The 13,978-nt window shown below is 39.0% G+C and overlaps 1 protein-coding gene across 2 annotated transcripts in view; it reads right to left on the reverse strand.

Annotated features, from left to right (window-relative positions):
- Positions 1-3,703: 3,703 nt before the first annotated feature.
- zfr (zinc finger RNA binding protein) overlaps positions 3,704-13,978 on the reverse strand; it is a 44,118-nt gene continuing 33,843 nt past the window's right edge. The window contains exons 15-20 of one of the 2 annotated variants that reach the window (XM_005813470.2): positions 12,815-12,956; positions 10,862-10,959; positions 9,965-10,060; positions 7,036-7,147; positions 5,441-5,538; positions 3,704-4,794 (exon numbers count right to left, since the gene is read on the reverse strand). In XM_005813470.2, coding sequence (XP_005813527.1) covers positions 4,615-4,794; positions 5,441-5,538; positions 7,036-7,147; positions 9,965-10,060; positions 10,862-10,959; positions 12,815-12,956 — 726 coding nt within the window. In that variant the 3' untranslated portion in view covers positions 3,704-4,614. Of the gene's footprint in view, positions 4,795-5,440; positions 5,539-7,035; positions 7,148-9,964; positions 10,061-10,861; positions 10,960-12,814; positions 12,957-13,978 lie in introns of those variants that run through there. The other variant, XM_005813471.2, reaches the window with a different exon arrangement.

Genomic DNA, 13,978 nt, shown 5'->3' on the forward strand with positions numbered 1-13,978 from the left:
ACTTTCTTTCTTACTCCTCCAGAAGTTTCAAGAGGCTCGAAAAGAGGCAGCTTATGAGCAACATTATCGGAAGCAGTTATTGCCCTCATCTTATAAAATGACAAAGACCCACTAGTGCACATGTGTCAAACTCAAGGCCTGTGGGCCAAATCTGGGCTGCCATAGGTTTTTATGCGGCCTTCTAGATTCTAGACTAAACACTAAAACGTGCTTAAAAATTATGTTATCAGTCAAATCAATGTGGTTTTTATCTGTTTACTTCCAAATTATATCAATTGGTCCCTCCGGTTTCTTCAAAATTCAAATTTACTGTGGAAAGTCACGCAAAAGCAACAAATCCCAGCGCTTTTTTGTACTAAAAATTGGGAGTTTATTGCTGATTTTTCTCAAAAATTGTCAAAAACTTTCTTACTTGTACTAAACAGCTGCCTCAGCTTTAACTGATGGCAGTTTATAGTCCATGATCTATACAGCGAGCAATAAAAAGTCACATTTATCATCATAAATAAGTGCAAATATTGCAGGTATTTCTAAAATAGTATCACAAACACTTATATTTTTATTTTTTTTTAAATCACAAAAAAGAATCAAAATCCTTGGGGGACTGAAAAGAGAGATAAGATAAGATAAATCTTTATTGTCATTGTCACAAGAACAACGAAATTTAAAAGGTGTCATCAGTCAGTGCATATGCTTAAAAACAAAAAATAACTGTCTCACAATTCACACACAATGTAAGAAATAACAAATAACTGGTAAAATAAACACACACAAACCTCCCCCCCAAAAAAACTAATAAATAAGAATAGCCACATTCTTGGAATGTATATTCCAAAGCCATAATTTGGAAGTATACATCATTCATAATGATTAATGGTTGTTTTTGATTGCATTTAGTTTTGTTATTGCTATCGGGTAGAAACTGTCTCTGAGACGGTTGGTTCTTGTTCTGATTGCTCTGTATCTTCAGCAGTGTGAACAGAGAATGTCCGGGGTGAGAAGTGTCTTTTGTGATGTGTTGTGCTTTTCTTAGACAGCGGTCGCTGTGCAGGTCCTCCAGTGAGGGGAGAGGGCAGCCAATGATTTTTTGGGCTGTATTCACAACCCTTTGGAGAGCTTTCCTTTGAGCCGTAGTGCTGCTGTTATACCAGACGCAGATACAGTAGGTCAGTATGCTCTCTATGGAGCACTTGTAGAAGGACACCAGCAGCTTCTCCTTGATGTTGTTCCTCCTGAGAACCCTCAGGAAGTACAGTCTTTGCTGGGCTTTTTTTATCAGCTCGAAGGTGTTCATGTTCCATGTGAGGCCCTGCTCAATGTGGACCCCCAGGAAACGGAAATCAGCTACCCTCTCCACACATTTTCCCCCAATGGTTAGTGGTGTAATGTCCGTTTTTTTCCTCCTGTAATCTATTATGAGTTCTTTTGTCTTTGAGTTGTTGAGGAGCAGATTGTTCTCCCTGCACCACACTAACAGCCGCTCCACCTCACCCCTGTAGGCGGACTCGTCGCCTCCTGAGATGAGCCCCACCACTGTGGTGTCATCAGCAAACTTGATGATGGTGTTGCTGTGGTGGGCAGAGGTGCAGTCGTATGTGTACAGACAATAGAATAGAATAGAAGTACTTTACTCATCCCAGCAAACTTCAGGCTGATCTCCAACCTCCCATTCATCAGCAAAGTTATTGAAAAAGCTGTGTAAGCAATTAAATAGCTTCCTAACTATAACCAACCTCTTTGACTCCTTCCAGTCTGGTTTTCGTGCTCACCACAGCACAGAGACTGGCCTAGTCAAAGTGTTCAATGACATCCATATAAATATTGACTGTGGGAGAACCACAGTGCTGGTTCTGTTGGACCTCAGTGCAGCTTTTGACACTGTTGACCATGACATATTACTGAATCGACTGGAGAGTTGGGTTGGACTCTCCGGTCCAGTGCTTAACTGGTTTGAATCCTACATAAAGAACAGGGATTTCTTTGTTTCAATTGAAAACTTTTCATCAAAGAGGTCAAAGGTCGCATGTGGGGTACCCCAAGGTTCAATCCTAGGACCCCTTTTATTCAATATGTATATGCTCCCACTAGCTCAGGTTATAACAGGAAATAATATTAGCTACCATAACTATGCAGATGACACACAGCTCTACATTATGATGTTACCAGGTGACTCAGAGCCCATCCAATCACTGAACAGATGCTTAGAACAGATAAATGTGTGGATGTGCCAAAACTTTCTCCAGCTGAACAGAAACAAAACTAAAGTTATTATTTTTGGACCTAAAGAGGAATGATCTAGAGTTATAGATCTAGAATTATAGATCTAGAGTCAATGCACAGCTTCAGTTATTACAACTAAAAACCAGCGATCAGGCCCGAAACCTGGGAGTAGTGATGGACTCTGACCTGAACCTCCAGAGCCACATAAAGAGAGTTACAAAGTCGGCCTTCTATCACCTGAAGAACATTTCCAGGATTAAAGGACTAATGTCTCAGCAAGATCTAGAGAAACTCATCCATGCGTTCATCTTCAGTCGTATTGATTATTGCAACAGCAATAAAACCACTAAAACCAGGAAGATAGAGCACATAACACCAGTTTTAAAGTCCCTCCACTGGCTCCCCGTAGCTCAAAGAATAGACTTTAAAATACTGTTAGTTTATAAATCACTGAACGGCTTAGCACCACAATACATTAAAGATCTGCTGTTGTTGTATCAACCTTCCAGACCTCTCAGGTTCTGGTTCTGGTTCTGCTCTGCATCCCCAGAACCAGAACCAAACGAGGAGAAGCAGCTTTCAGCATCTATGCACCACAAATTTGGAACAAACTTCCAGAAAACTGTAAAACAGCTGAAGCACTGACTTCTTTTAAATCTCAACTAAAAACCCACCTGTTTAGAATTGTATTTGAAACGTAATCAATTACAAATTTACTGATGGAACTTGACTTAATGCTGTGTTTTGATTATTGATTCTATGTTGCATTGTTTCTGTGTTTTTAATGATGTAAAGCACTTTGAAATGCCTTGCTGCTGAAATGTGCTATACAAATAAAATTTGATTGATTGATTTCATCCCCTCTATAGCGTGGTTGACAGCCTGAGGAGCAGATAGAGCCAAAGATTACTGCAGCCCAGATGTGCTAAAGAACGCTACATCAAGTCTTTTCTGCCCAAGGATGAGAAACAGATCAGTTCTACACTGTATTAATGTTGAGTGAAGCAGAAAAGATTGAGCTTTTCATATTAGGATATTTTAGCTGCAGATGGAACCTTTCCTAAAAAGATCAAGAGTTCACTAAATGAATGCTATTAGGCAATAAAATATTACTTACATTTTCTGCTGTCACGTCACTGGCTTGATGCAATCTGTTGGGTTTCCTTAGGAACTTTTCAAAATACTTTGAATAACTGAGCTTATCGTACTATTTAATAACTAGAATTAACTGTAATGTAAACATGATTTTAAAAAAAAATTCATTTGTATTTTTTCATGCATTTCTAATATTGTATAAAAAGCTCAATAGGTTAAATAAAAAATCTGGAGAATAAGCCAATTTTGTGTCCACTTATTTACTAAAATAATCAGTTAGCCCAAGTTGTATTAGGCCAGTAACCCTCAACACCTGAACCCCCTTTACATGATTATTCAAAAATGAAAACTAGAAAAGGAAACAAGAAAAAATAGCTTATTACAAATATTCAACCATCTAAAAATGCTTTTATTCTGCCACTTGAACTGGGGTGCAGAACAAGATACAGCAAACATTCACAAAAGAAGCCATGATGGAGGGCATTTACATCATCACTGCTTCCAGAACCAGTCATGCGCTCTAGTCATATTTCTTGCCTTGAAATAATTCAGCTTCTAACAATTGACAGGCAAGCCATTAATGTTGCATTTAACTAAAAACCTAATATAAAAACAGACAGTATAGGATGTGAAATGTTCATTCCTTTAAGAAAAGAAAAATCTCAAAATTAAAGCTATTTTTTTCTATTAATAGATTAGAAATACTCTCAGATACATATGCAAAAATGAAACAATTCCACTAACTACAAAGATAAATGAAGAGCTAAAATTCTGGTATGCACTGCTTTGTTGGTACTTTTAAGTGACGTTAAGCAGCAAAACGTAACAAGACCACAGCATTAAACAACACTTGCATTTTAGATGAGTTATTCATTTAGAAAAACTTTCAGTTGGCCCATCTGCGTCACAATAGCAACAACACAAAGCTCTGGATAGAACTATACAGATGAATGAAGTCATTGACAGTCAGTACTCCTCTAAGCTGATGGTCCAAACGTGGATACAGTGATCCTCTGAGCTTCGGCTCATGTAGTCAGACAGGTGAGGTGAGAGCAGTAGAGCTACTGTCCTTCAATGTTTCTACACAACAAGCACAGCAGCTCGTTTACTTTGCCAAGCACCAGCATTCTGAAAATCTACAACTAAAAGAACACGGAGCTCAATGTTTGTGTTTGTAATACAGAGTTCGGTTCAGATACACTGCTTTGTAGGGAGAAAAAAAACAGCACACACGAAACAGGCGAACAACAGTTTTAGGACATTTTTCTAGGGTTTCCCTTAAGTGACAACAGAAAAACTTTAATTATCAAAATCTTTTTTGTCTTTTTTGCCTTCCCCTTCAAAGCTGTCTGTTCCATCACTGTTGTCATGACGGCGTTTCCGGCTGTTGCGAACATTGAAGCGAGGGTTCATCTGCGGCAAGGGATCCATACCCAGAACTTTGTGAATTTGACGGAACGCCAGAAGCCTCAGAGCAAACTGCAAAACAATGACAATGTGTTCAAACAAACATCGCTCCATCAGGGTTTGGAAAGAGAGACGAGTCAAAGTAAAACAGAATGGTGGAGTTAATGTGTTTTAGGTCTGACCTGAGGCCTGTGCTAAAGTTTAAGGATGTTGGTTCACTTATTTACTTCTGAGTAAAGTGAAGTTGATTGTTTCTGTTTTCAAACTCTACTGCAGCTTTAGATTACTGAACTCCTCCAGCAGGTAAAATCAAAATGGAGGCTTCCAGGGAGGTGTAGTCTTACTGTTACATAAACATTTCAGAACTTCTCTAAATCAGTGGCTTCTAACAATCTAATTTACAGCAGAACTGATTCTTTCAAGTGAAAATTTATTAAAGAGGAACAGGGATTTGTGTTGGAATGTGGTAAAAATACCTAACTTTGCTTCAATCAGTCCATCTCGTATCAGTTGCAAAAAAGGGACAACCTGTCATTTGGAATGAATTAAATCATTTATAAATCCCTGGTATTTCAGATGTGCTGAAATTAGAGCAGCTCATTATGGCCAAAACTTTAATCGATTGTCATTATTTAGTATAAGTATTTACAATTGTATGATAAAAATGGATTTTCAAAGAGCCAAATGTCTGAAGCAAACTATCAGAATGAGTGTATACCTGAGCGCTGGAGGTTATGTCCTCTCTCTGCTGCTCTCCCATGGCAGTGAGGGTATCCACAGGCTTCTTCTCACACGGATCCAACAACCCTGGTCCACCTGCACAGGGAAACAAAACCAGTTGTGTTGACGCGTGGAATCCCACATTAATGAGCGCGAGGTCAATAAAACTCCAACTGGACAGGTCCTTTTTGTTAACATGCCCATCGTGCATAGTAGCAGCTAGGGATGTGCGATGTGGCATAAAATTCATATCGCAATAGGAATGTGCAATATACCCAGTATATGGTAGAAACAATAGAAATTGTTCCTACAACCGAGATCTTCAGTCTACCGGCTAAAAGCGGTAATTCTTGTTTACGTAACCACCCGGCACCAAAACAGAGCAAGCAGGAAGCAGCGTGACAGAGAGTAAAGCAAGAGCTCGTTGAAAAAGTAGGTGCAAAAACGTTAATTATCTGGACATGGTTCGAGTTTAACCTCCCATGATCCTAGCATGACGCTCAGGAGGAGCATGGCAGATGTCACTGTCAGACAGTGGGGAAGTGACGGGGAAAGGCGCACGCAAGGTCAGTGGGACCCCATCACGATGCACACAGAGTAAAGCTAGTTGAGTCCAATGCAGTTCTTGCAGTCTTAGCACGATGCTCAGGAGGAGCACAGCAAATACCACAATCAGACAACGAGGATGCACCGTGGGTTGGGGTGAAACCACAAAGAAAAAAAACTACTTGTAAAAGCACACAGTATGATCCTGCTAGACAGTGCACAGAGTAAAACAGTTGTGGGGTCTAAATGACCCCATCACTTAAAACCGTGGGAGGGTTGACCAGTCAGACCAGGAGCAGAGAAATGTAATCTGTGTGTGGAATGGAGGAAATCTCAATGGTGACTACCTGGTTAAATTAAAGTTAAATAAATAAATGAAAAATAAACACAACAACTTTAATGTAATGGATGCCTGCATCAAATCCTGCCTTGTCCGACCGTGACATCTGCCATTTTTCCTGAGCATTGCTACAAGGCTGCAGGAGGTGGGAGGCTTAAAAAATGGGGTCCACTGGACTCAGAGAGCATTACCCCATGTGCGTCCCAGCAGAGGTCATGCTGACCCCGTGTGGAAGTTTTCCCCTCAGTTTCCCGTTGTCTGACAGTGACACATGCTGCCGCGCTAAGACTGCGTTAGACCTGATCCAGGTCCAGATAATTGATGTTTTTGGACCTGCCTTTTTAGTGAATTCTTCCCCTTGTGCTCTTTGCCCAGCCCTCCAGCTGGCTCTGTTTTGACGTAGGAAAAGCATTACCGCGGTTAGTTGTTTACACTGCAGATCTCTAACATAGGCCAAATTTCTGTATTTCTACCGTATATCGTACATCACGCATTCCTAGTAGCAGTTGACTGGATAAGATAAAAATGAATCAAAACTGATCAGTAAAATTGTTCTCCAATATGCATGTTGTTTTAATTAACAAGAATTTTCTCTGAAATGTTCCTCCTCGCTTGACTCCCACATGAAAAACACTAAAGTCGTCACGTCACAAAACCACCATGGTTTTGTGAAGCAGAACTGCGGAAAACATTCAAAGACATCTCACCAGGAAGTAAAATTCCAGAAGAAATGCATTCAAAGACACGTCTCAGTGCATCACCGGGGCTGAGAGGGGCTGAGGCGCTGTTAATGGCCTTCTCAACCAGCAGCTCCATTGCCTGCGTGAAGACAACAATAAAAACATCTTATGGGATTGGAAAGAGAATGTGTGTTTGGTGGATAAATAAAAATAAAATAAAACATCCCACTTCCAGCACAGTCTGGGCTTTCTCCCTGTGGTGGACGCTCCTCCCACCACCACATCGTGTTAGTATTTTTCTTTATATTAGTTACAGTTTATATGTTTAAGTTTATTTCATTTAGACATATATTTTCTAATGGGTGCACACTTAAGTTAATGTCTGTCTGAATGGTTTATTTACACTTGTTTTTTGTTTGAGGTGCTGCTGATGCAAACCAGCTGGAGGAGGAAACCTGACACAAACCATTTGTTTTTCTAAAAGACTGAAGGGGGAGACTTGTTTCAAGTTGTTTTTAATTAGTTAATTTTGTCACTTAAATATTCACTTATTATTGTTTCTGCTAAGTAAGAGTTAGTTTTGCTGTATTTGTTTCATAGAATGCTTTAGTTAATTTTGTATTTATTTGTTCTTTTGTTATGTCGTGCCTCCCTCATGTGGTAGATTTAGATTACTCCACCCCTATTTAAGCCTTTTGTTCTTTGTTTGCAGGTCAGTTTTGTTTGTGTTCAGTTAGTGTTCAGTTGACCTCAGTTAAATTGGGCCCAAAATTGTTATTTATTCTTTGACTTATTTTTTGCATTAATTCTTCATGTTTTGCTTGTTATTTTTGGAATAATTAAATTGAACTTTTTCTACTTTTTGTCCTCGTTTGAGTCTGGTCCCTTACACTCCCCTTGACTTGGATTGTCTCTGGTCGATTTTTGAACGGGCCAATCAGCGAATAGAAGGAGAAGTTGTGAACAATGACTGATTTTCTACACCGTTTTAGAATTGTAGTCTGCCTGTAAAATTACAGGCCACTGCCATTGCTAAAATTAGCAATGGCAGTGGAGGAAGTGAATAAAGCTCTTCAGTCTGTGTTGGGTTACAATATATAATTAACTGCCACCTCGTTCAGATTTGCTCTTCTCTCTTCGCAGTGGGAGACGGTTGTTTACAGCACAGGCAACTTCCAGTAAGATTCATACCTTCGAACTGGAGCATTACATCCGTCACGGGCAAATATTAGCAATTGGGTAAAATTTAAAACTTCAACGCTGTTAATCCTCCAGGATGCATCGTTTTTCAATAACCGTAGAGCCAATAGAGTCTGGATGAAAGAAATCACATAGGACGAGGGGCTGTTTTTTTAAGCCCCACTTTTGACTCAGAAGTCCTTTCCAATTACAGGTACATCTCCAATCAGCCCTTCTTATCCAGAAACAGTTGCAATCCACCTTCAAAATTATCTTAACCTTAGTAATGTTCAGTCCTATTTCCATCCCACTCACAGCACAGAGACTACCTGATGTCATTTGATGTTGACTTTCTCCATCCTGATTCTCCTGGACTTATGGGCTGCATTTCACAGTCAACTCAACCGGCTTCACTTCACCACTGGCTGCACTGACACTGCTCTCTGTTAGTTCCAGTCTTACCGACAGACCTCAGCGGGGGATGGGATGCTTTTATATCAGCCAAATCAATAGAAATCTTTTAGAAACATGTGGCACACGTGTTTGAGGTATCCGAGTGAAGTAAAGCCGTACCGTTTTAAACAAATAAGCAACTGCTTAGACACTGTTTGACCAAAGGAACTAGTACTAAGACGTTGGTTTTAGGCAAAATAAGGTAGAACTAAATAAATATTCACAAGAAAATGTCAAAAATTGCACAGAAACAAGGTTAAAACTCAAAATAACCTATTGTCACTTTGACCAGCGGAGGCTCAGCATTTTAGGAAGGAGGCGTGACAACAAAATGCAGCCGAGACGGATTTATTTGGAGCTGCAGGTCACATTTGAACCGACACCCATTTCATAGTGAGATAGAGAAGCTAGTTTTTATGAATTGAGCAATTTCACCACTTGTACCAAGTAAACACAACAACAAACACACATTTACACAAACATATCACAAAATAATAAATGGTACTAACAAATATTTACATGGATGCAAATCATTAGAACTAAACGAAGATCAATCAAAAAAAATTTTAACTTAATATAACTCCTCATAGTATTAATCCTCCTAACTGAAAATGGTATGCGAAAGGAGCTTTTTAGCAGCACCTAGAACTTTTGCTGCTCCACCCTGCTGAAGAGACACACCTGAAAATAAGACTCAATCAATTAACCTCAAACTGAAAAACTGACATTCTGTACAGGGACATATTCTCCCTGTACAGGAAGGATGGTCAGTCCCTCAGCCTGAAAGAATGTTTAACTAAATGTCACACCATAACTGAAATAAAGAACTGAAACAAAAAGCATTTGTTCTGTAAATAAATTAAACACAATATCAACAATCATTTATTAGGGATGGAACCTCTGGTCTCCATCACACCTATTTAGACAGTTTATCAGCAAAAAAAGTTAATTTGGTGGTTAGTTACACTTTAAACTAGAAGAAAATGCAATAGTGATTTTAATATGACCAAGAGCAAATAAGACTGGAGAATATTTTCAATAATTATGTTATATTATTATCATGATAAATGTTAATTGGGGAAAAATGCAATATACAGGACAAAAACACAGGCAACATAAAGAGTGTCCATAAAGTGAAATCTGAATATTTAAGCCATTTTAAGCTATATTTATTAGCAAAACCTACTGGGGCCTTCAGATGCTGAGTTATGATAATGAAGAAAAGCAAAGATAAACTACAAACTAGACAAAAAAACAAAACAAACAGTTACTCATTAAGTTAACTTAATGAGTTAATCGCCAATCAGCATTATTGTGAACTTACCCATCCTGGGAAAGGTGACCATGTGGGGACTCGCTGACAGAGGTCTCTCAGGATCCGGATGATGATCACGCAGGACTGAAGACCATTGGCTCTAGCCTTTTGAGGCAATACAGTTAGGTTTATGGCGTGACAAAGATTGACAAGAGATAAATGGACCAAACAAGTGATTCAGTTACATTTTAGAGGTCCAATCACTACTGTGCATAATGGAAGCTTTAATACAGTTTGATGTGTTTAAGCCAAACATTTGCATTTAGCTGCCATTCCCAGTAGTCTTGTACCTCACAGTTAGTAAAGGAGTTGTGAGTTTACAAGATGCACAAGAATTAGGACTTTTCTTGCCATCTTCTAAACCCTGACCCCATACTGATTGTAGTTTCTCACAAACAGGGACTGAGAAGTACAACAGTCCACCTGATAGAAGAGTATAGGGACTGAAAGAGGCAAAGAAATCAGAGTTCCTTTGCCCATGTTTTTTGCTCAGGTAGCAAAATCACAGGAAAGTACTCAGATGTTCCCTTTTCTCTCAATCCCTATTCTATAAAAAGTTAAGAATGAAAATACAAACGTTGGACATAAAGGCATTTGTGCAAGTTATTTTGCAGCCTTATGGAATTTCATGTAGTAGTCGAAAAATGCTGAAAATAATACAAGGATGCCAATTCAATGAGTTTATTAAAGTTTTATATGAAGGATTCAGATAGGCTGAGATTTATAATATATACAAAGGACATAAATCAGATTATCAGAGTGGCATCCTTGAATATACATTTTTTTTCTTGGTTCAAATATGAACTGTCCTGTTTATTAAAAAAAAAAAAAAAAAAGGTTTTAAAACTCAATTTAAAAAATACATCTCATAAGGCTACAATGAGAAAGTAAAATGATGTTCCGAACCTGGAACCACTTAGCGTGGCGCAGAGCAGCCAGAGCGTCAAGGCATTTTTGCCTGTCCAAGACGTCCGCTGGGTCTTTCACCATACCCGAGGTTACATCTAAAAATGGATTTCAAGTGTCAAAACGATGATGAGGAATGGGTGTTTGACCAGGTCAGCGAGGCTGGCATAGAACAAACACATTGCCACACATACCAATGTTTCTTTCTAACAAAACTTTATACTTATTCTGCGCTTAGTAATTAACAAAATAAATACAGTCTGACAAAAAATGACCCTGCTGAGGAAAAAAGCTGATGGCAGCTGGCTGTGTACTTAGACTAATTTTCAAATGGGTATGAATTTACGGATTCAACAGACTCACTTATGTGTTTAGTAAAAAACTTGAGAGTTTTGAATAAGAACTATTTAGGCCAAAACCATTTTATCAGGTAAAAATCTGAAACTTCAATAAAACTTTTTTTCTGTGGATAGTATTTATTCACAGTAAGGTTTGAATGTCTACCAATCAGTCATATGAACTAAAAAATTTAACAGCAAGAAAGTGCTAAGAAGAAATGACCTGATAAAAAGTGGCATGGGAATAGCAGGTGTGGCAAAGTTTTTGGGATGTGAGAAAACCTTGGTCAAAAATCCTTCCGAGACTGTTGGGCCATATGGGATTCACTACTGGGACACAATCCTCTGAGGGTGGGTGTGGTGTGTGTATGAAGGGTAATTCAATATTATGCAAAACTGTGTATAACTACAAATTTTAAAAAAGGAGGAAGCAATGGTTGCCAAAGAAGAACAAATGACGATTAGCCAAAAACAAAGGGGTTAGATATCACTGCATGCATACCTAACATCAGTAGGATGGAATAAGATCTGAGCGGTCATTAAAGCTTGTGCTCCGATGCAACCATAGATTCCTCTACAGAAACCTTCTTTCCTGAACTTTATACAATACTCCCCTAAGAATAATGAAAAACAATCAATTTTCCACTCCTTGGCTTGATCATTTTCTCTATTTGAATTGAATTATCAGTGTTAAGATCATTTATCCTCATCTTTTATTGCCAGTTGAAACTAAAATGGCAAAGAGTTGTCTTAGAGAGGAATCAATCTCAAATTTGAGTGTTTTTAATAAAAGAGGTCAACTCAGGGGAGCACTTCAGAACAGGGGACGTAAGCATGGTGAACCATTCACCAGCACACAAAAAGAAGATTTGTTTCCTGTGGGAAAATTACATCAATTTCCTCTGCTCTTACACAATTCCGGTTTCACTGAAGCATTGAAACAAATTCAGCTTGTCTACTTATTTGTCAAGAAATGATTCTCTTAAACTGATCTCAAACAAAATATAGGGAAAAGATGTAATCATGTCTTCCATTGAGTATAGCCAACAATACACATGGAAACAATCCCCTGAAACACAGGAAACAAAATAGAATCTCACCTTGGAATAACTAGACTCAAAACAAGGCAAACACTGATCATGCTTTGTTCCAAGGATAAAAGAAAGCATTTGAGAGGTAGGAATCACAGAGCAGAAGATGGAAGAGCAACACTGCTGGCACTTTCCTCTATTTCATTTGAAAAACAATCTAATGTGACCCATAAAACCACAATGGGATTACAGGTAAACTAACCAAGTTATGGATCTCTCAGAGGCTCTTAGCTTCAGACCAGTAATAGAGGTCATGCATGTCATTGAAAAAACATATCTGTTTAAAGAACAAAGAGGGAAAACAAGCTATTCTGCAAACCCCAGAGAAGAAAGAGCTCTCACAATCCAAATGAAAAAAAAAATCTATAGAAAGATGGAAATTGATCCAACATGTGAATCTTTGAGTAGTGCCAGCAGAACAATGCTCTTTGGGAATATCAACCAACATATTGAAACTGTTTGCATAGAGAGAACAGAAAGACAAGAAAAAAGTGCAATGGGAAGGCTGTGATGCGTTTCCCAACCTCCTTCCCGGCCCGGCTCCTCTCTGATGACCGGTGAAGTTAAAGTGATTGTCACTTGCATCTTCGGCTCAATGCAAGATGTTAGGATGATAGCCGCTTCCTCCATCGATCCCTTGACCTCATATTTGTCTGGTGTTACTAGCTGCAGGGACAAAGAGAAAAGTGTAGATATAAACAGACACTAAATGGACAAAAAAATCAATTTTACCTTCCAGCCAGCTGGTTTTGCTCCATATTATAGCATATCATATTCATATTTAGTTTCACTGTGTTTGTGGTAACCAGTGGTTATGACTGTATGTGGTGCTGGGGTTCTATTCTCAGCTTGATCGGTGGGACAGGTAACTGTCCATCTAACTTTGGGTCTGTGAACACACAACAGCTAAGCAGCCAGTTTGTGATCATAGGAGCCAGGGTTTACATCTACTTCAGGCAATGTTTGCAAAGACCCTGAAGTTCAAATGGTGCAAATAGTATTAATTAAAACTATTAATACCCCCGTTTTGATTGACACTGCATTCAACCAATGAAATGGCTTTTTCCAAGCCAATAATACCCAGAGAGCGACTTGAGCTCATTTTGACATGTCTGTATTCTTTCTGGAATATTTCTGACTGGTCAACTTGGAGACTAAATCTAAAGCCACTGATGTGTAGCCAACACGTGTCCTGTCTTAAGAATACAAAGCATTTTGGGGTTTGTTTTGACATGAATCCACCAGCTGCATGCATAAACACGCGTAATGTGTACACCTTTGCTGCGTCAAAGTCAGGCTCTGCGCCATCATGCGTAACTGTGTTTATAGGACTTTTTCTCACCAACAGAGAGCCACGGAGAGACATGTTGTCAGAACGCGTTCAAACCGGATGTGTTTCTTCACCGTTCCGTACCGTTGAGTGCTGGAAGTGGGGGGAGGTGTGGGGGTGCGAGGGCAGACAGTGTATTGCAAGAAGGGGGAGGAGGTCTGACTGTACGCTAACCTTCCCTGCCCCCCCCAGATATGCTATATTATTTATATAATTATAAGTAATTTCCACTATCAGTAATGTTGTGTCTACCAGAGGATTCCTCTGGTCATTATCATTCATTAGAGCCTCGTTGATGACTGTATGTTGAAGCACTGAGGAGTTACAGTCACTTGAAGTTTGTATATCAGATGTTGTC

This window comes from Xiphophorus maculatus, chromosome 12, assembly GCF_002775205.1.
Source record: "Xiphophorus maculatus strain JP 163 A chromosome 12, X_maculatus-5.0-male, whole genome shotgun sequence".
Classification (NCBI taxonomy): Eukaryota; Metazoa; Chordata; class Actinopteri; order Cyprinodontiformes; family Poeciliidae; genus Xiphophorus; species Xiphophorus maculatus.